This window comes from Takifugu flavidus, chromosome 9, assembly GCF_003711565.1.
Source record: "Takifugu flavidus isolate HTHZ2018 chromosome 9, ASM371156v2, whole genome shotgun sequence".
NCBI lineage: Eukaryota > Metazoa > Chordata > Actinopteri > Tetraodontiformes > Tetraodontidae > Takifugu > Takifugu flavidus.
The window spans coordinates 5,872,555-5,891,356 of NC_079528.1; the positions used below are offsets into that span (position 1 = coordinate 5,872,555).

At 48.6% G+C, this 18,802-nt stretch overlaps 4 protein-coding genes across 14 annotated transcripts in view; 3 read left to right on the forward strand and 1 right to left on the reverse strand.

The window, feature by feature from the left end:
- The first annotated feature begins 19 nt into the window (after positions 1 to 19).
- On the forward strand, positions 20 to 3,078 carry LOC130531392 (heterogeneous nuclear ribonucleoprotein A0-like). Of its 3 annotated transcripts, none has more exons than XM_057043395.1 (3): positions 20 to 2,181; positions 2,486 to 2,583; positions 2,990 to 3,078. In XM_057043395.1, exon 1 carries the CDS (start codon positions 98 to 100, stop codon positions 1,001 to 1,003), a length of 906 nt encoding a protein of 301 aa, XP_056899375.1. In that variant the 5' UTR covers positions 20 to 97; the 3' UTR covers positions 1,004 to 2,181; positions 2,486 to 2,583; positions 2,990 to 3,078. The 3 variants fall into 3 exon arrangements, with proteins under 3 accessions (XP_056899375.1, XP_056899376.1, XP_056899374.1); XM_057043396.1 differs by having other exon boundaries at positions 20 to 1,174; XM_057043394.1 differs by having other exon boundaries at positions 20 to 2,583.
- Positions 3,079 to 3,672: 594 nt separating this feature from the next.
- LOC130531394 (heterogeneous nuclear ribonucleoprotein A0-like) lies at positions 3,673 to 5,570 on the forward strand. Its single transcript, XM_057043397.1, has one exon. The coding sequence runs from the start codon at positions 4,165 to 4,167 to the stop codon at positions 5,065 to 5,067; it is 903 nt and encodes a 300-aa protein (XP_056899377.1). The 5' UTR covers positions 3,673 to 4,164; the 3' UTR covers positions 5,068 to 5,570.
- A 692-nt stretch (positions 5,571 to 6,262) lies between these two features.
- On the forward strand, positions 6,263 to 13,828 carry klhl3 (kelch-like family member 3). 3 transcript variants are annotated; one of them, XM_057043383.1, is made up of 15 exons: positions 6,263 to 6,402; positions 7,114 to 7,272; positions 7,361 to 7,485; positions 7,568 to 7,689; positions 8,791 to 8,953; positions 9,041 to 9,150; positions 9,810 to 9,926; positions 10,011 to 10,160; positions 10,242 to 10,359; positions 10,467 to 10,664; positions 10,738 to 10,839; positions 10,918 to 11,046; positions 11,488 to 11,628; positions 11,705 to 11,848; positions 11,928 to 13,828. In XM_057043383.1, exons 1-15 carry the CDS (start codon positions 6,326 to 6,328, stop codon positions 11,954 to 11,956), a joined length of 1,884 nt encoding a protein of 627 aa, XP_056899363.1. In that variant the 5' UTR covers positions 6,263 to 6,325; the 3' UTR covers positions 11,957 to 13,828. The 3 variants fall into 3 exon arrangements, with proteins under 3 accessions (XP_056899363.1, XP_056899364.1, XP_056899365.1); XM_057043384.1 differs by having other exon boundaries at positions 7,379 to 7,485; XM_057043385.1 differs by having other exon boundaries at positions 6,282 to 6,402; positions 7,138 to 7,272; positions 7,379 to 7,485.
- A 1,032-nt stretch (positions 13,829 to 14,860) lies between these two features.
- fam13b (family with sequence similarity 13 member B) overlaps positions 14,861 to 18,802 on the reverse strand; it is a 30,314-nt gene continuing 26,372 nt past the window's right edge. For all 7 annotated transcript variants that reach the window (XM_057043380.1, XM_057043375.1, XM_057043381.1 and 4 more), the window contains 5 exons: positions 18,697 to 18,780; positions 18,511 to 18,606; positions 18,022 to 18,404; positions 17,843 to 17,944; positions 14,861 to 17,770 (listed from right to left, as the gene is read on the reverse strand). In XM_057043380.1, coding sequence (XP_056899360.1) covers positions 17,647 to 17,770; positions 17,843 to 17,944; positions 18,022 to 18,404; positions 18,511 to 18,606; positions 18,697 to 18,780 — 789 coding nt within the window. In that variant the 3' untranslated portion in view covers positions 14,861 to 17,646. The remainder of the gene's footprint in view (positions 17,771 to 17,842; positions 17,945 to 18,021; positions 18,405 to 18,510; positions 18,607 to 18,696; positions 18,781 to 18,802) is intronic.

Sequence of the window (18,802 nt, forward strand, 5' to 3'; positions counted from 1 at the left end):
GAAATAAAAAGAGCCTCGCGCACCCAGCAGCCGCCATTTTAAGAACTCCGACTAACGGTTCGGTTCTTCTGGTGATTTTACAAAAAAAAAAATAATTATGAGCGACCAACTGTGCAAGCTTTTTGTCGGCGGACTTAACGTGGACACCGACGACGATGGTCTGCGCAAACATTTCGAGCAGTTCGGCACGCTGACCGACTGCGTCGTCGTCGTCAACAAGCAGGTTCAGCGGTCCCGGTGCTTCGGCTTTGTCACTTACTCCTCGCCGGAGGAGGCCGACTCGGCAATGGCGGCCAGGCCGCACACAGTCGACGGCAACCCGGTGGAGGTGAAGCGGGCGGTGGCGAGAGAGGACGCCGGCAAGCCCGAAGCGCTCGCCAAAGTCAAGAAGATCTTCGTCGGGGGTCTAAAAGACGACACGGAGGACAACCATTTGTTGGAGCATTTTTCACAGTTCGGTGAAATCGAGAAGGCTGAAGTCATCTCTGACAAGGATTCCGGGAAGAAGAGGGGCTTCGGCTTTGTTTACTTCGTGGACCAGGATTCCGCAGATAAGTCGGTCGTGATCAAGTTCCACACCATCAACGGACACAAGGTTGAGGTGAAGAAAGCCCTGACCAAACAGGAGCTGCAGGCGGCGGGCCGAGGCGGGATGATGCCCAGGGGCAGGGGGCGAGGAGGCATGCGGGGGAATCAAAATGGCTACGGCAACAGAGACTACGGCGGAAACTACAACTATGGAAATGGCGGAGGCTACAACTGTGGTGGCTACGGAGGAGGGTACGGTGGGCCCTACGGTGGCGGCTACAGCGACCAAGGGAGTGGTTACGGAGGCGGAAACGGCTACAACGACTACGGCAGCGGCTACGCTCAGCACTCCTCCGGTTACGGCCCCATGAAGACGCCATTCGGCCAGAGGAGCGGTGCGCCCTACTCCCGGGGAGGAGGCGGCGGTGGCGGCGGCGGCGGCTACCCGAGGGGAGGCTACGGGGGTGGTTACTGATACTCCGGAAGGACGACGACGACCCATCTCCCCCACACTCTCTGCCACAGATCTCATCCAGTCGGGATTCGGACGTTCGACCTAAATTCAGTAAAGGGGCGTCGTGCCGCGACTCCCAGCCACGGCAGCGGTACAGAGGCCCCCCTCCCCCCGGTTCACAAACCCAAAAAGGTAGGAAGGTCACTTCCTAGAAAAGCTGATAACGAGCAGCCGTTTGTTGCCGTTCCACTAGGACACAAAAGAGTGAAGAATAAACCACCACTGGTCCCTTTTTATGTCGCCCAGGGCGCGTAGCTGTTTAGATCACACAAAAAAATATATTATTTTTTTTAAAGAAAAGGATTTGCAGTCGCTTTATTAAGGTTTTGTTTTTTGGGATCCCATTTTTTTCCTCATTTTAAGCAGTTATGTTGTGAGTAAATTTAGCCTGAATCATTGTATGGGAAACGCATGTTTTTTGTGCTTTTTTTGAATTTCGTAGCTGTTCAGTGACGTTTGTTTGGCAGTTCAGCAAAAGGCGGAAGAGTCGATTTTTGTTGACACCCCCCCCCGGAAATGTATCTTAACTCCCCACGTAAAACAGCCTCCATATTGTTAGTTACCATCACCTGTAGCTTTATCAAATGTACATTGTATACTTTAATGTCTGAAGAACAGCCACTGTTAAAACTTGGTATGCTTATGTATGTACATTTTAAATAAAACCTTATACCACTTAGCTTAGTTATTTTACTTATTTAACCAGGCTTGCTCAAGTTTATCCACAGGTTTCATAGGTTACGTCACAGCGTTGACCTTAGTTACATGGCACCTTTCCCAGTTTATTCCTTTACTTTCAGGTGGGTGAAACGGTTTCAGAGCGGTTGTAGTCTATGAACACAGCCGGTGCATGTAGGCATTGTTTTAATTGTTGATTTTAGCTAATGCTCATTTTTATGAATCTATTAAACATTAAAAAAAATAAAATACACCGCCATATGTGGACATGAGGGCTCTGATAATTTATCTTTGATTATTCCTACATTTAGGTGTTCTTACTTGTATTCCAGTAGGCTATCCCAGCCATAATAGCCGTAGCAGTTTGTTTTAGGCTACATCAGGACCCTGTTGATTACCTGGGGTCGATTGTGATAGGAGTCTGAAATATCTCTTTAGGATATCCACATCCAGCAAACTAGGTATGTAAATCAACATGTCTTCACTCTGTGTTGGTTAACCTTGTATGGACCATCTTCATGAGTTGGTGCACACGTGTGCCGTGTTTTATTTTACTTTTATATTAAAAGCACTCCAACTTTGCTCATTGCGTCCAGTAGCTAATCTTACAAGAGTTAAAGGTGGGTTTCTTGATTGGACTTTTAAGTGGGTGGAGGGGACCCAGGTATTGTTCCACCTTTTAATGGATGGTTCAAGTATGTAACTTGATGAAAACTCTCTCTTTCCTGTTTCTCATTCTTGTTTTTTTCCCCCCATCTCCTCCAGGTTGCTACGGTAACCTGGGCAACATCACCCCCAACAAGATGGGGTGTGTCTCCAAGCCGGTGGGGGGACCAGAGAGTGGTTTGCTGTCTCCCCCTCAGGTGAAGTCAAATCACTGCCAGGATTCTTGAGCGCTTTCCGAGCAAGTTTTCCCAGTGTGACCCGATTCTGATGTTTCGTGTTGTAAACATGGTTCATCGGTCTACCCAGGAAGCTTTCACGTTAATCCACACTATAATCCATATTTATCCTGAACGAACATGTATTCTATTTATTAATTAATTCTATTTAATAATTTATTGAGTGTGGTGCAAAGTTGTGTCTGTATTGTGTGCTACCATTATGGGCACTGGCCTTTTTCCTGACCGGATGGAGATGATGGGTTTATTTATTTACGTCTAAATATACGAGGCTTTTAATGTTGTTTTTCTTATTCTATCGCATCAGGATATCAAACTCCCGGAAGGAAGTGACAGTAAATTTAATGTTCTCTTCACCTTTTCATAGGGTAATGGTGCTTGACGGTTTCTGAGAAGCCAGTGGAACAAGGCGATGTTTACTGTATCTACAATTGTACAATAAATTATTATACTTTATACACAGTTGCCTGTTAAGTTTTTCCTCTGTAAAGAGTTTGGTTGTACCTGAACCAAGCTTGCCGTCCTCCTCGGTGCCCCCTCGTGACCGAGGTGTGAGCTGATGGCAGCAATGGAGTGGAAATGCTACAAATGGAAGAATGTTCTTCTCACTATACTCTGCATCGGATTTAACAGTTGCAGTTGTGAATAGAGGCTCCGATACCGGTTAGGCCATCTTGGTTCGAGTGGTAGGGGTGAATGCAAAAACTCTTTTGACACCTGTGGGCATCACCCAGTGCTGGGTTTCACCTGAAGCAGCTGCGTTCTTGCGTTTCCTCTCTTGACTGGTCAAGTATCTGAAACTGTTCTGTACTGTCAAACATTTCGGGGATATATTTGCAGCGTGGTGTTGCACAGTAACCCCCGATTTCAACATTGTTCGAGTTCACCACAAGGGAAACGATTAAGCACTTGTGATCAAATAAAACTCAAATATCCAGCATAGTGGGGAGCGTAACATGTGCTACCACACAACTTGGTTTTGGATTCAAGCTGGGATTTTCTGTCAATGTTAATGTTATTTCTGTCTCCAAATGTAAGCATTGCATCTTGTAACTTACGTTGAAATAGTAAATCATGTCAATATGTAGCTTTCTGTCATAAGCGCTGGCCTTGTTTTATAATAACCCAGCCTAAATCTCTCTGGAAGGCCGAAAATGTTGTGCAGCGTGTTATTCACTGTGTTTCTCTATGCTTTGGGTCCAACAGCTCCATGGAGCGGTATATTCGGTGTGATGTCATATATATATATTTTTTAAAAGCGTTGTTGCTCCTTTTTTGTGTGGAACCCCATGACCGAACGAGATGCCTTGAAATCCACGTTGGCCTCGTTTATGAGCGTGGGATACTGTGTTGTCCTACGCCACCTGAAGGCAACGGCGGCGTGATTCGCTCGGCGGCCAGTGGGCGTGGCGATTTATTTGAAAGCGGACCAATCAGCGTCGCCTACGTCTTGGGCCAGCGAGCGAGTCAAATGACCCGCCCTAGAGTTTTTCATTGAAGAAGAAAGGCTCGTTGCAAGCCGTCTTAGAGAAAATTGCCATCATGTCGACTGCGTTGACGAAGCTTTTTGTCGGAGGACTCAACGTTCAGACCAACGACGAAGGCCTCCGCCAATATTTCGAGAAATATGGCCAGCTCAGCGACTGCGTCGTCGTCATGAACAATCAGCTGGGACGCTCCCGCTGCTTCGGCTTCATCACCTACTCGACACCAGAGGAGGCCGACACAGCAATGGCGGCTAGCCCACATGTAGTCGACGGCCACAACGTGGAACTGAAGAGGGCCGTGGCGCGGCAAGACGCCGACAACCCGGAGGTCCTCGCGAACGTGAAGAAAATCTTCGTCGGCGGCGTCCAGGACCACATCGAGGCCCAGCACCTGACCGACTACTTCTCGCAGTTCGGTGCGGTGGAGAAGGCCGAGATCATCTCAGACAAGCTGACGGGTAAGAAGAGAGGCTTCGGCTTTGTCTTCTTCGTGGACACGGATTCCGCCACCAAAGCGGTGCTGACCAGGTACCACACCATCAGCGGCAACAAGGTAGAGGCCAAGAAGGCCATGACCAAGCAGGAGATGTCCACCGGCGTCGGAGGAGGAAGAGGTCGAGGAAGGGGGATGTATGGCGGCGGCGGTGGAAGAGGAGGTGGAGGCTATGGCGGAGGCTACGGCGGCGGCTATGGAGGCAATTACGGAGGCGGCTACGGCTATGGCGGGGGTTACAATGGCGGTGGAGGATATGGCGGAGGCTACGGGGGGTACAACGAGTATGACAACCAGATGGGGGGCGGTTATAGCAACGGTGACTTTGGGGAGGGCTACGGAGAGCAGCATTCAAATTATGGCGCAATGAAAGGGGGCAACTATGCATACAGGAGCGGAGCGCCCTACAACAGAGGAGGCGGCGGAGGTTACGGCAGGGGCGGCGGGTACGGCGGCGGCTACTAGAGGCTCCTCTCCCTTTTTATATATGTGTTCATTGGGACATTTCTGATTATAACGAACTTGAATTTTCACGCATTACGCAAGCCCAGTCGGGGTGATGGGTCAGTCTAACGGACAGTCCTGGGCCCACCTGCATCCCCTCTGCTCATATTCCACTCTGTGTACAAAGGATGGTGAATAACTGAATTGTTTTTTGTTTTTTTTTTTGTTTTGGAAAGACTGCTTTAAAATCATTTGTAAAACTGTATTATTGTCAGTCACTGCTTCTCGACCCGAAAAATTTGAGTTTGTTTTGTATTGCAGAGCGGCCACATTGGCCCGCTGTGCATCATGAACTCAGGGTTTTAAGTAATGTTGATGGCAGTGTTGGGCAGCATGGAACTTGATTGCTTGAGTTTATTGATCTTAAACACACGTGACTTGGTATGTGTTTTGTGACTTGTCGCACGCTGCCGGTCACACTTGTCCCATTTTTTTTAACATTAAAACTTAAAAAAAAAAAAGAATCGATGTCTATCCCTATGTTCTGCTTTTATTAAAGTTTTTTTTTTTAATGCTTTGACAGCTCTTTTATCTCACCCTCTTTAGATTATCCCTTTCCTACCCCCTCCCCGGCTGCGTCTTGCATACATTTTTTTTTTTTAGGGGGGGGTCCTTATACACCACATTTTTAGTCAAAGGCCCGTTATTTAACAATTTAAAGCCTGTTTGGCCAAATTATCTGCAAGTACCATTTGAGTAAGGGGTGACTTCATAAGACATTCATCATGTCATTTTGTGTTATTTCATCAAATTTCCCAGGAATTCCGCTATAAATGACAATTTTGGGGACAGAAAGTGGAACTTGGCGCTTTCGGGAATAGCGAGGAGAGGAGCTGCAAAGTGATGTCTCACTTCGGCTGCTTTTGCAAACACGACATTGCTTCGTGCATTCTTGACGTGGAGGCTCTGAGAATCAAAAGTCCTCTCGTCGGCATTCGATCCTTCTTACCTTCATACATGCCAAATACAGGATTTAAAGAAATAACCTGTACAATTCCCACTGAAGCTTAGAAGCCTTTGCTGCCACAATTGCGTAATTTATACGTCAACGAGCATTTAATTGAAAACTGCACCATTATTGCACGTCACGGCAAACATTTGCCTGCTTAATATATTATGTTGTTGAGGGAAATCCTTCCATGGTTAAACTGTACTGAATTCACAACATGACGCTCGGTCCACCGCCGTGTTTAAAAAATCCGAGTGATTCATCTGAACAATGCACAATCTATGTGCGGCGCTCACGCCTACGGAGGTGCGCTCCAAATCCGCGAGGATGGACGGTGTGTCGTTGGGGTGAGTTAAACGAGCTGCGGGGATTCATTCAAATCCGCTCTTTACGGCGTTCTTAGTGCTCGCCGATTACTTTTAACTCCGCGTGATCGAGGCTGCGAAGTCATGACGGACGCGAAGTTTGTGTGCTAAAGCCCAAACTCTAGCTTCCTAGCCCCGGTGGCTGGGTTAGCATCGCTTGCTACCCATCTGATGCAGCTATGATGCTAAACAAACTCCGAGCGTTGTGGCCATTTGCAAACCGTTGCGGCGTCCCCATGGCGGTCGGCCGGCTAATTGAATTTAGAATTGGTCAAAATTGATTCCTTTTAGAAGCTGGTGGTCGTTTCCACACGCCTCGTAGGAGTTGATGGTAACTGATTAGCATTGCTACGCGCTAGCCGGGATGTGAAGGGGACGCATAGAAAACTCATAACAAACACTACTTTGGGTTAAATTACTTTAAACAGTTTTGACAAGGCGAGTGGGCCTAATCTGCACTTTTTACCTCCCACCTCACTCGTAGTTGTTTAGAAAGCTTTGAGCAAATGTACAGTTTGATTTGGCGATGTGAAATAATGTAGGTCTGTGTCGGAGGGAACAGCAACAATCCTCTCACAATGAAGACCACCAAATTGAATCTGGGCTATAATGATGTGTAGCCACATTTGCGTCTCCTGTCCCTTTCAGCAGAACAGATAAGGTAACTGTGCCGTATCCCCCCCCACAATCCAGACATTGCCTCTCCTGTCTTACCAGCCTGGTGGCCACACCGGCCATGCCACATCCGAACTGTTCCACGGATGCCGAGGAGGACACCGTGAATGGAAGGATGCCCACTTTCAACCATACGCACATGAGGAAGGCTTTCCAGCTGATGAATGACCTGAGGAGGTGCGTTCCTGTGACCGTATACAAATAGCATGCTGAGAAACTACAGGAAATTCACCTAAATGAGGGTCTATATCAGATCGTCTTTTAGTCTCGCCTCATGTTTCAGTAAACAGATACTGTGTGATGTCCAGCTGGTGGCAGGAAGCGTTGAAGTACCAGCCCACAGGGTGGTCTTGGCGTCCTGCAGCCCCTACTTCTGTGCCATGTTCACAGGTAAGCAGGCCATGACTGAGAGCCTCCACCGACACACCTCGTGGATGTCTGTCCATCTCTTGTGTTGAACGGTTCCTTTTAGGTAACATGAGCGAGAGCACGGCTCCTCAGGTGGAGATCAGAGAGGTGGACGGACAGACCCTGAGAAAACTGGTCGACTACATCTACACAGCAGAGATAGAGGTCACAGAGGACAACGTCCAGGTAGGGGAAGAGGAGAAGCAGAATTCTTTTCACCCGTTCCAGTAAAACTAGCCAAAGATGCATCATAACTGCTACAATTGCAACGTTTAATGAGACCGGTTGGTGGAAGAGTTGCTCTTGGAATCAGGAATGTCTGCCCATCGAGGTTGTGTCACTTTTAAGAGATTTGAATGTAACTAAGTGAAATGTAAGTTTTGTATTTCAGGGTGTATCCAAGTGACACATGAGAGGGGCAGATGTGAGTTTCAGGAGCTGTAAGAGCTGCCAGTGGTTGTAATTATACTGGTGTGTGTGTGTGTGTGTGTGTTGCTGCATGGATTTCAGTAAATGCAGCGGTTGCCGGGAGACTTCCTCTGATTATTAGTGCAGGAAACGTGCATGGAGAGAGGAAGCAGGTCCTCCCACTGTGAGCAACATGCCTCCATGTTGGACCTCACGAGTGTCCAGCGTGTTTTAACCATTACGCATGTGTGCGTTTGCCCCGGCTGCTAAATCTTCATGTCGCAGTTGCGTTTCTGTAAACGCACGGTTCCTGTTGAAGGCTTCATGGATCTGCAACAGCACACAGTCGTGACTCAGTGTGCTGTCACTTCAGTATTGTCCTTCCTATTAATGGTTTTAATGTATTATTCATTTTGCCCTCATGATTACTACAGTATATATATAAAGTAGAGAGATGCTTCTGCTTCATACGATGGTTAGAAATGCCTTGTTTTTTTTTGAGTCTGTATTAAGGTAGTCTGACACCATAGAATTCCACTACAAGACAGATATCCAGCTGCCTACACAGTCAGTGGGTCAACACAGGACGTTTAGGTCAGTCCATTAAATGTGGAACGACCAGTAGCAGGAAACAATAGGGTAGTGAAACTGGAGATGTGCCAGTGTTGAAAAGAAGTGGATAAAAACCACGTTACTGGCCAGCGGATGGAGTGAGATGGAAGATTCTGCGTCAGATTTGTGGACCGACTGAAGATTTTCCAGCTTTGCTGAACGCCTCCTCCAGCACCGACGCTAAATCAGTGACGCAGTGGCGACACGTCGTCCTCGCGCTCGCGGCCGTGGGAGGGACGTGACGCGTTTGGTGTCTCGTGGGCGCAGGTCCTGCTGCCAGCCGCCAGCCTCCTCCAGTTGGTGGACGTCCGTCAGGTCTGCTGCGAGTTCCTGCAGGCTCAGCTTCACCCCACCAACTGTTTGGGCATCAGAGCCTTCGCCGACCTGCACACATGCACGCAGCTTCTCAGCCAAGCCCACGCCTTCGCCGGTAAGAGTCTCCATGTTGGCGCCACAGATTGAGTCTTATTATTCTTAAATGTCCTGTATCTTCTTCTTCTTTGGTTTCTTTTTCTAGAGCAGCATTTCACTGAGGTGGTGCAGGGAGAGGAGTTTCTGGGTCTGACTCTGCAGCAAGTGTGCAGCCTCATCTCCAGTGACAAACTCACCGTTTCCACGGAGGAGAAGGTCAGCGGGGGAACGGGAGGTGTTGGGACGCAGCGTCTGTGCGTCATTGTGCCGTCAGCTCGGCCGCCGGCGCCCTCGGCTCATTCAGAGCGACCCGCTCTTTGTGCGCGTTCACCCCTGCAGCTGTTGAGCCATCTGGAGACACAGCCTGCCAGTAGCCGCTCGGAAGGATGTGTGTAACCAGCCTGCAGCCAGTCTGACTTCACCACCAGCGTTTATTTAAGGGTTTTTAACAGATGAGAGATCAGGCTGGCGTAAAACTGGAAGTGGAGGAAGTAGAGCTGTTTCCAGGTCAGCTCCTCGAGGAGCGCCATCCCACAATAGTAGTCATCCTCCCCCTTTTCTTCTGGGGTTGCTGGTCCTTTGTCCTCGACCGGAGGGCCGCTCAGACCCGTCTGAGAGCCGCGGCGCTGCAGGCTGGCGGGAGACAGTTGAGTGAATGTGTAAATCAATGAATTCCCATTAACGGAACAAAGGTCTGTCGGCGGTTTTACTGCGGCCCTGCTGGGATGAGGCGCTAGCGATCAATGTTGAAAAGAACATCCTGATTTGCATGATCCCGTCGGTTTATTCTGTACCTGAGGGGTTGTTGGGGCTGGGTTTGGGTGCCGAGGTTAAAGGGTCACACTCAGGGTCGCTGCCGCTCCTCTGTGTCTCAGGTGTTCGAGGCTATGGTAGCCTGGATCAAGCACGACAAACCAACCCGTCTGGAGCACATGCCCAGACTGATGGAGCACGTCAGACTTCCGCTACTCTCCAGGGATTACCTGGTCCAGGTAAAGTTCCGGTCCCACCACGAACAGCCACGCGTGTTTTTAATCACGGTCCCTGGAATTTATTGGGCTTTAAAATGTCTTCAGATTGTGGAAGAAGAGGCTTTGATAAAGAACAACAACACCTGCAAAGACTTCCTCATCGAAGCGTTAAAGTATCACCTGCTGCCGGCGGACCAGCGCCACCTCATCAAGACGGACCGGACTCGACCGCGGACCCCGATCAGCATCCCCAAAGTACCCGAACCCGCTCGAGCGCGCCGTTGCGCAACGCCGCTCCGCGTGTAATTTGTCACCGGTGACTGTGCACGTGTGCAGGTGATGGTCGTGGTGGGCGGACAGGCGCCGAAGGCGATCCGCAGCGTGGAGTGCTACGACTTCCAGGAGGACCGGTGGTACCAAGTGGCGGACCTGCCCTCGCGACGATGTCGAGCAGGTCGACCCGCGCCGGAGTCTCCGCACCTCTGATCCGATCAGGCGTGCTTTGATGAGCCCAGAGGAGATTCCCGTCAGGTCACCCTTCGTGTCGACTCTTGTGTCCAGGCGTGGTGTCGGTGGCGGGCCGCGTGTACGCGGTCGGGGGCTTCAACAGTTCTCTGCGGGAGCGAACGGTCGACGTGTATGACGGAGGGAGAGACCAGTGGAGCTCGGTGGCGAGCATGCAGGAGAGGCGCAGCACGCTGGGCGCCGCTGTGCTGGCTGAGCTGCTGTACGCTGTGGGCGGCTTTAACGGAAGCATAGGTACAGACACGCCATGAGTCCACATATAGAACAGTTTATTTTCCCCGATTCACGTCTGCGTCTCTGTTTTTAGGTCTTTCGACGGTCGAAGTCTACAACTACAAGACCAACGAGTGGCTGTATGTGGCCTCCATGAACACCAGGCGCAGCAGCGTGGGCGTCGGGGTGGTCGAAGGTGAGACGGAAGCACCGGAGACTCGTTTTTAGGGTTCCGTGTAACGGGTTTGGCTGATTGAAGCCAACGTGTCTGCAGGTAAATTGTACGCGGTGGGAGGCTACGACGGAGCGTCTCGTCAGTGCCTCAGTTCAGTGGAAGTATACGACCCCGCCGCTAACCAGTGGTGCTACGTAGCAGACATGAGTACGCGGCGCAGTGGCGCAGGTACACCTTATTCTGCACTTTATAACTGTCAGACCTCATTTTAGTATTTGAATCCCTTTGATATAACTAACTGGGACTCGTTCTGCCTCTTAATATGATTGATTATTAAATACGTTTTAATGGCCTGTTTCTACCAGGAACATCATTTGAAATCCATCTTGTGGAATGTGGTTAATCTGCTAACTAACCAGAGTATGAACTCATTAAGAGGTAATTTAGGATTTAAGGTTTTACTGAATTTAGCAACGGAACAGCGCCGCCCGGTGGACATTTATTGTATTGCAAAAGTAAAAATGGGCCAAGTTGTCAAACTTCTACATCGATTAAAAATGCTCATGGAAAAAGGGTTTGTTTTCACCAAATTCATTCCAAAAACACCTGTTCCCCGTGTTACTCTCTCTGCCCCTTCCGTAGTACAACGCTGTCGTCTTCTCCATGCAGGAGTCGGCGTGCTGGGCGGCCAGCTGTACGCCGCGGGCGGGCACGACGGACCACTGGTGAGGAAGAGCGTCGAGGTGTACGACGCCCAGACCAACACGTGGAGACTGGTCTGTGACATGAACATGTGCCGCAGAAACGCAGGTCAGACGGACGCCACGACACCCGGCGGCGTTTAGAGCCGTCCTCCTCTGAACTCGCCGCTGTGCTTCTCCTCAAGGCGTGTGCGCCATTAACGGGCTGCTGTACGTGATCGGCGGAGACGACGGCTCCTGCAACCTGTCGTCTGTGGAGTTCTACAACCCAGCCGCAGACAAGTGGAGCCTCATTCCTACAAACATGAGCAACGGGCGCAGCTACGCCGGTAAGTCCGGGCGCCTCCCCGACGGCGACGCGCTCCCCCTCCCCCCCCCCGCTCACTCTGATTCTTCTCCCCCCGGCAGGCGTGGCGGTGATCGACAAGCCGCTATAACCCCGGGCTCCCCGCAGCGTCGGCTGTGCAGTTTCCCAGAGACTCGCTGAGATGAAGCTCGGCAGAGAATCTGTCCAGCAGGCGGAGCGGGTCGTCTCTGTTAGTCGGGTCCTGATTCTCCAGGACGCCGTTGCACTGGAAAAGAAACCGCAGTGGCTCGAGGGGCACGGGAGACGCTCGTCGTCATCGCGGGAGGTTTTTGGAACGCCGAGCTCACGAATAGCGGCTGCATCAGCTGCGGCAAGTGGGGCCGTATTAACCCTCCTCTGGGGGGGTCGGGCTCCTCCACGAGAAGATGAAAACCTCCTTGGCTTGATTTGTAAGATACAGCCGTTCCTCTTCAAAGCATTTCTGTTATTGGGTTAAGAGACGCCGCAGTTCTCATCCGTCGGACGCCATCCGATCACCCTCGCCGAGCATTTAAGGTCGTTTTTAATCCAGAATTGTAGAGAAAAAGTGCCAGTTGTGAGGCTCAGACGCCGTTTTTATACAGGTTTTTTTTTTTTGTAAGAAGCTACGACTGGTGTCACCAAGCACTGTAGAGTATCAACAGATGCCGCCTGAAGATTTTCTATTTATTTACTGTAGAAATATTGATTGCGCAGCATTTGTTCTCATCCGGGTCTTGTTTTCTCTCACTGTATTTTAGGTGCTAAGAGATTAACAGATGCAGTTCTGCAGAATGTCCCTCCTGCTAAAGGTCTTCCAGAGTTCATCCAGTCGCTTCACACGTTTAGCTTTTGTGACCAAAAAAGAGAAAGCACACTCTAAAAGTTTCAGATCCTTTTCAATTTCCTGCGTTTTGGCCTCTTAGACTGACAGAAGGTCTGAGTAAAGCTGTTTGGTGCCACTTTTTTAGGGTCCAGAGGTAAATGTGTGATGGCTGCACAGAGAATTAAGCACACAGGCTTATTCACGCTTTCATCCAAAACATCATTTTTACAGGTTGAATCAAGTTAACAGTCGGAAGATAACGGAAACCAGCGTCTGTCCCGATTGTGCCATTAATACCGTTGAGAATCCTCAACAGTTTAATCTCATGCTACAGTCTGACTTTGTGGTTAGTTTAGTATTGATTCATATTCCACAGGTGGTCACTGGGGTGCTGTGTTGAGTTTGCTCGTGCACAAAAGGATCCCCTGACCTTAAATCGAGAGAAGATGAACTCAAATGTGACTTAGAGGTGAAGGTTTTATATATCTGGTTTGTGGATCTGGTGCTTTTGGCAGCACCGTGGGGGAGTGTAAAAACTAAGAAAGAAGAAAGTCTCTGCTGCTTTGAGTTTTTGGGTCTATCATGCAACATTCAAAAGTATTTAAAAGCACACGGAACCTTTTTACAGCGGGTCGGACGTCGTTGTCGCCCCCTGGTGGTCAAATATATTACTAAACTCACTGATGTTTTGTTTTATTTAAAGTTGACATGATGTTTCTTCACAAATGATGCACAACGGAAACAGTTTGTATTTGTATTGTACAGTAAGATGTCCACTTTTGATGAATATTTAGATTAAAGCTTTGGACTTGGTTAAACTGGACGTTTTTATCACTGGACCCGCGACACCAGATGTAACCTTGTTACCGTGTCAATCAGCCTGAGACTTATCGATTCACGCCTAATTCACGGCAAATGTGAAAATGGAATCAGTGTTGTGGATTGAGGACCTTTGACTGTGGCTGTTGCACATCGTAGAGTGAAATCCGTGTTCTACTTTAAGATTCTCAGCTGTGTCTTAACCCGCATCGCCCTGACTGGGAGATTCGACTGGGTGGCGGCTTCTGTGTCTGTTTCTGGACAGGATTTTCCAGTTTAAAGCTCTTCACCACATGAAGTTCTGCCAGCACAATTTTAATAAAGCTAAAAACAAATGCAGTCCACCCGCGTCTGTCTGTCCCTGAACGCAGCACTAATTATAAAGTGCTCTGGATTTTAAATTGGATCCGAAGCCCACCCCGAGGTGTCCATGGCAACCTGCAGAATGGTTAACAGGGACATTGACCCACCAAGAGGTCTCTCTCTCTCTCACACACACACACACACACTGTGTTTGTAACCACTTTAGTAAACACCCAACAGGAAAAATGCGTTGATATATCCTGGCTAATTTCCATCATCAGTGCATAATTAGCGGATAATTTCATCTTTCAACTGGTTCATGACGCAACACATCTATTCAGCAATAAATGCAACCACACTGAGAACTCGTGTTAAAATAACCAGTTGGAGGTATTTCATTTCAAATTGGACTCATTTTACAGCAGCGCCGACACTCACAGGCAGCAATCAATCATAATAACACCGGGAATTATGTTTTACGACTACTCGGCAGGAGAAAAAAAGACAAAGCACCAGCAAAGTAGTAAAAAGGTTGAGATTTAACAGGATTGATTTGGACGCAGCAGCTCTGACGTGACATTAATATTAGAATTATTGCTTATTTATCAGGCGACAGCTGCTCTCAGGTTCATATAGTAGTGTCATGTGACCCGGTTAACCGACGCCAGACGCTGCTGGTCAGATCCAGGTGCAAATGTCGGTACTGAAGCCGCAGTACCGACCGGTGGAAAAGGCCGAGACACGACAGAGCATTTCCGGGTTGGGGCGTGGCCACCGCAACCCCCACCTGCCTCCGGTAGCGGCCACGCCCCCACACGTTGCGCGAGAAACTGTCCAAATTTCAGACACTTTCTCTGTCGGCCACCATACATTCATCCATACATTCATCCATACATTCCGTTCTGTGTCCACATAGAGGTGAGTCTCCCGGTGTGGGCGGGGCCAGATCACATGACCGACATTATCACCTGACTGTCCAATCAAAGCTGATTAAAGCGGCTAAACTCATATTTCATACATTTATAGTGTCATGACGTTGTTTCTTTTAGTTATTACACCGAACTCAAGTTTGTGTGGCAAGCTTTTTTTTTTATTATTATAATGTGTAATTGTTAGTGATTGGATTTTTTCCTCTTTTTCTGTAAATGAGGGAACAACAGACAAAAGCAAGCATTCACAACATAAAGAAAACATCGTTACAGACAACATGTCACTGTGATCAAACACTGTTACATGTAGAGGTGGAGGAAGGCTGAAGCTCCTTTGTTAAAAAGAACCTTAAAGCACAATTTAACACCGAAGATCCCAGTTGTAATGAACACATCGGGTCATTCTAGGTGAAGTTTTATTATTTAAACCGCTTTAATACGTTTGCAGCCTCTTCGGCTGTGGATTCCGTGTGTGAGATGATACTGACGATTTAAAACATGAATTTCTGCAGACACAAACAGAGCTGAACCCCAAACTTAAGCCCTTCGGAGATCCACAATGTATCATTCGTACTTCTGATGATCAAAAGTCCATTTCACACGTAACATCTGTCGTTGGCTTTTTCCATCCCAGCTCCACTTTAAACACCAAACTCCTTGTTTTTGGTTTTTTCAGCAGCACAGACATGAGCGTAATGATTAAAAAAGCACAAATGGACTGACGTTTTTTCTTGGGGGGGGGCAACAATATTTATATTTCACCTCAAATATTCACAGGAAGTGGATCCCACCCAGCATCGACAGAACTTTTATTATTGCTGCATCTTCATGGCACAAATACCGGAAACAAAAAAACCATATTATTCATACTAATATGTAGTCTTTTGCCATGCAAGCTCACTATAGTGCTGCTTCTAGATTAGCTTATATCACACAGAGCAACAAAAATCAGGTTCATGTTGGATTAGCAACACAGTGCCTCACTAACAACTACCGTTTGTGTAGATACAAAAGGATTACAGCTGTCGTTGTCACACAAAACATTAGTTATGATAGTAATTGCAACATTTCTTTAACAATAATGTTTGTTTTGTTTTTTAAAAAAAGAGACCATCAGGGCATCACAAATATAATGAGCCGAACGGGGCCAAACGTAATGTTTGAAATAATTTAAACATTTCTGACATTCATTCCTTCGGGTTTTTTTTTCTCTTTCTTTTTATGTACAGTATACAGTATATTTATATTTGTATAGATGTAGTGCTTCTTGTTTCAGAAATACACATTTAAAAAAAAAAAAAAAAGGGCTGCATTCGTTGAATGCTGTGCAAATAACTGTTTTTTGTTTTTCTTTTAATATCAAAACTCCACCGTCGGCAAACGCGCTGCGCTCTCAGAAAATATTCAGCTCTTTTACAGATACGCGCCTGTGATTTCAAACTGTCGCTGACAGACAGACAGACAGACAGACAGACAGACAGACAGACAGACAGACAGACAGACAGACAGACAGACAGACAGCTAACGCTCGGCACAAACGCGCCGCAGGCCCGATTCCATAGAGCTGGAACGCTGTGTAACAAACTGGCAGCTTTTGCTCAAACGTTGCCTGATCGTGTCGACCCGCCCTCGTCTTTTGCCCCTGAAACGTGCTGCGAATATCAAAATCAGGATACACGACCCGTAAACCGTCATTTAAAAGCCGCCTGTACTTCTACACAGGGTCCCAGGTTCTATGGAATCAGTGCTGCGCCTCATCATCTCTGCCTATAACAAGCAAATCATATGTTCTCTAACAGAACTTCACCTGCCGGTTCAGTAAACGTACCGGCTTGGGGTCAGCCCACCATTTAAATCACACTGTGATCCATCAGTGCGGCCGGTCGGAGAGGCAAACCTCCGGCAGCCTTCATTTTACCCGCCAGCAGGAAATGACACTCCGCTGTGGCCGCAGCCTCGTCGGGCCGCGTTGAAACATCAGCGTTGGCGCCGCGTCAGCGACCCAAACGCCAGCAGGTAACTCATAGAAGCGGTTATCCACAGAACTCTGAGACTGTGCCACCACCGCTGCTCCTTTACTCCCCAAATCCCTCAGACACAAGTGAGAAACACGACAAAAGGCCGACAGACGACCGGATCCATCGACGGTCCTAAAACCTGCTGATCTGAGCCGGACTCTCAGGCCGGTGCTAAAAATCCAGCTTAGTGTGACATATTTCAACGTAGAGCAAAGCCGGACAAACGCTGCCCGTCTGATTGATAAACCCAAACAGAAATCAGCACTTTACCTTTTGAAAATCATCGGTTCGTTAAAAATCGTGAACGAGGATACGCACAAACGTGTCAGTGAAGTGATGAATTAACGCAGACTGTGAAATCAGTCGTGGTCAGAGACCACGGTGGAAACAGTGACTCCGGGAAGTGAAAAAATGGACCAAAACGCCAGTTATCCAGCCGATCGCTGGGCTAAGGAACACAGGTCAACGCTGAATGGGATGAAAGTCCCAAAGTTCCTCTTCTCCCTCCAAAGTATAAGAAGTCGGACAAGACAAACGAGTATAAAAACGATGATGTCATGCAGAGGCGGCAGACACGAGCGGGTTCTATGATTCTGAGGCAGTGCTGCGTTTGGGTCATGGAAAAAGTCTGTAAAAATCATTGTCAGTTCTGGCTGTCGGGATCTGTAAATGATAACAGATATATTACTATCAATTAAGCTTTAACTGTTTTGTCATCAGAATTCTAAAATAATTGGAGCATCTTAGTCCAGCCGTGATGATAAAAAGGGGTAAATCGGTTTTACTTTAAAATGAAATGACCAAAGCAGCACGCTAAGCCGTGGTCATGTGACTTGGTGGACCTCCTGAGTGGGTCCTGAGGACAGTGAGGAGAGTCGATGAGCGCCGTTGAAACAAAGGTGGGTGTTCAGATGGATTTGGAGGAATCCTGTTTGCTGATGAGAACTTCCAGGAGGCGGAGCTTGGCTTTGATCCTCTTGTACTCTTTGTACTCCTCCAGCATCGGTACCCGGTCCTCCTTCTGAACATTCCTGCAAGGAGAGCGAGCGGAGGAGTTTAGAGAAACAACAGCAAATAAGATTTGGTGACTGTCTGTCACCAACCTTCCATTATGCTGATAAAAGTCTTCCTCAAACTCTCGGATGGTCTTCCTCAGTTTCTTCTTCTCTGCTCTGGCTTTCCAGAGCTGTTCCAGCAGCTCCGGCCTGGAGGATGAAGACAGCATGTTTACGGTACAGTTGTTCTCTCTCGGTTGCGTGTTTGTGTGTAAATGTGTCCTCACATGGACGAGGCGTTCGAGCTGGACAGACGTAGATCCAGCGCCAGCCTCCCCGATCCCTCCTTCGCTGTCATTGGGCAGTCGCTCTGCCTGTCAGCCTGCGTCTGGCTCCTCATTGGTCCTTCAGTCTGGGTCACAAGGTCGACAGCCATGATAACCTCAGAGCTCTGCATCTCCCCTCCGCTGCTCTCCCCCTCCTCCTCCTCCTCTTCCTCGTCATCCTCCTCGTCTCTGTCCTCCTCCCGCCCCACGTCTTCCCCTCCCCCCTGGCCCCCCTCTTTCTTCTCATCTTCCTCCTCCTCCTTGATCTCCTCCCAGAAGTGAGCGGTTTCACCCTCTATGATAGGCTGGAGAGTCTGATTCCGTCTCTTACTGGAGGGGGACACCTGTTGGACGCAGACATAAAACAGGCCGTATTCATTCATTTTATTCATTAGTGCAGATGAAAGCGCGGTCGTGCTACACTCGTCGACGCCGTGCAGATGTACTCGCCGTGACAGGGGTGATGCTGACTCGTGTGAGCATTTGTTTGACCAGTCTGTAGCGATCGTACAGAGGCTTCACCACCAGGCGCTCTTCTCTGGTCCCCTGAGTCAAAAGGGAAGGGGGGAAAAAACCAAAAGGGTAAAGTCTAAGCAGGCGAGACGGAATCCAGAGTTCAGGAAGTTGGCGGCTTACCGGTCGGCCGTGGAGCTCCTCGTAGTGCAGCAGGTTCTTCTGCAGAACGGTTTTCTCGCAGGACAACTGCTCCTTGGTCATCTTCTGCAGAGGCAGAGCAGGAGGA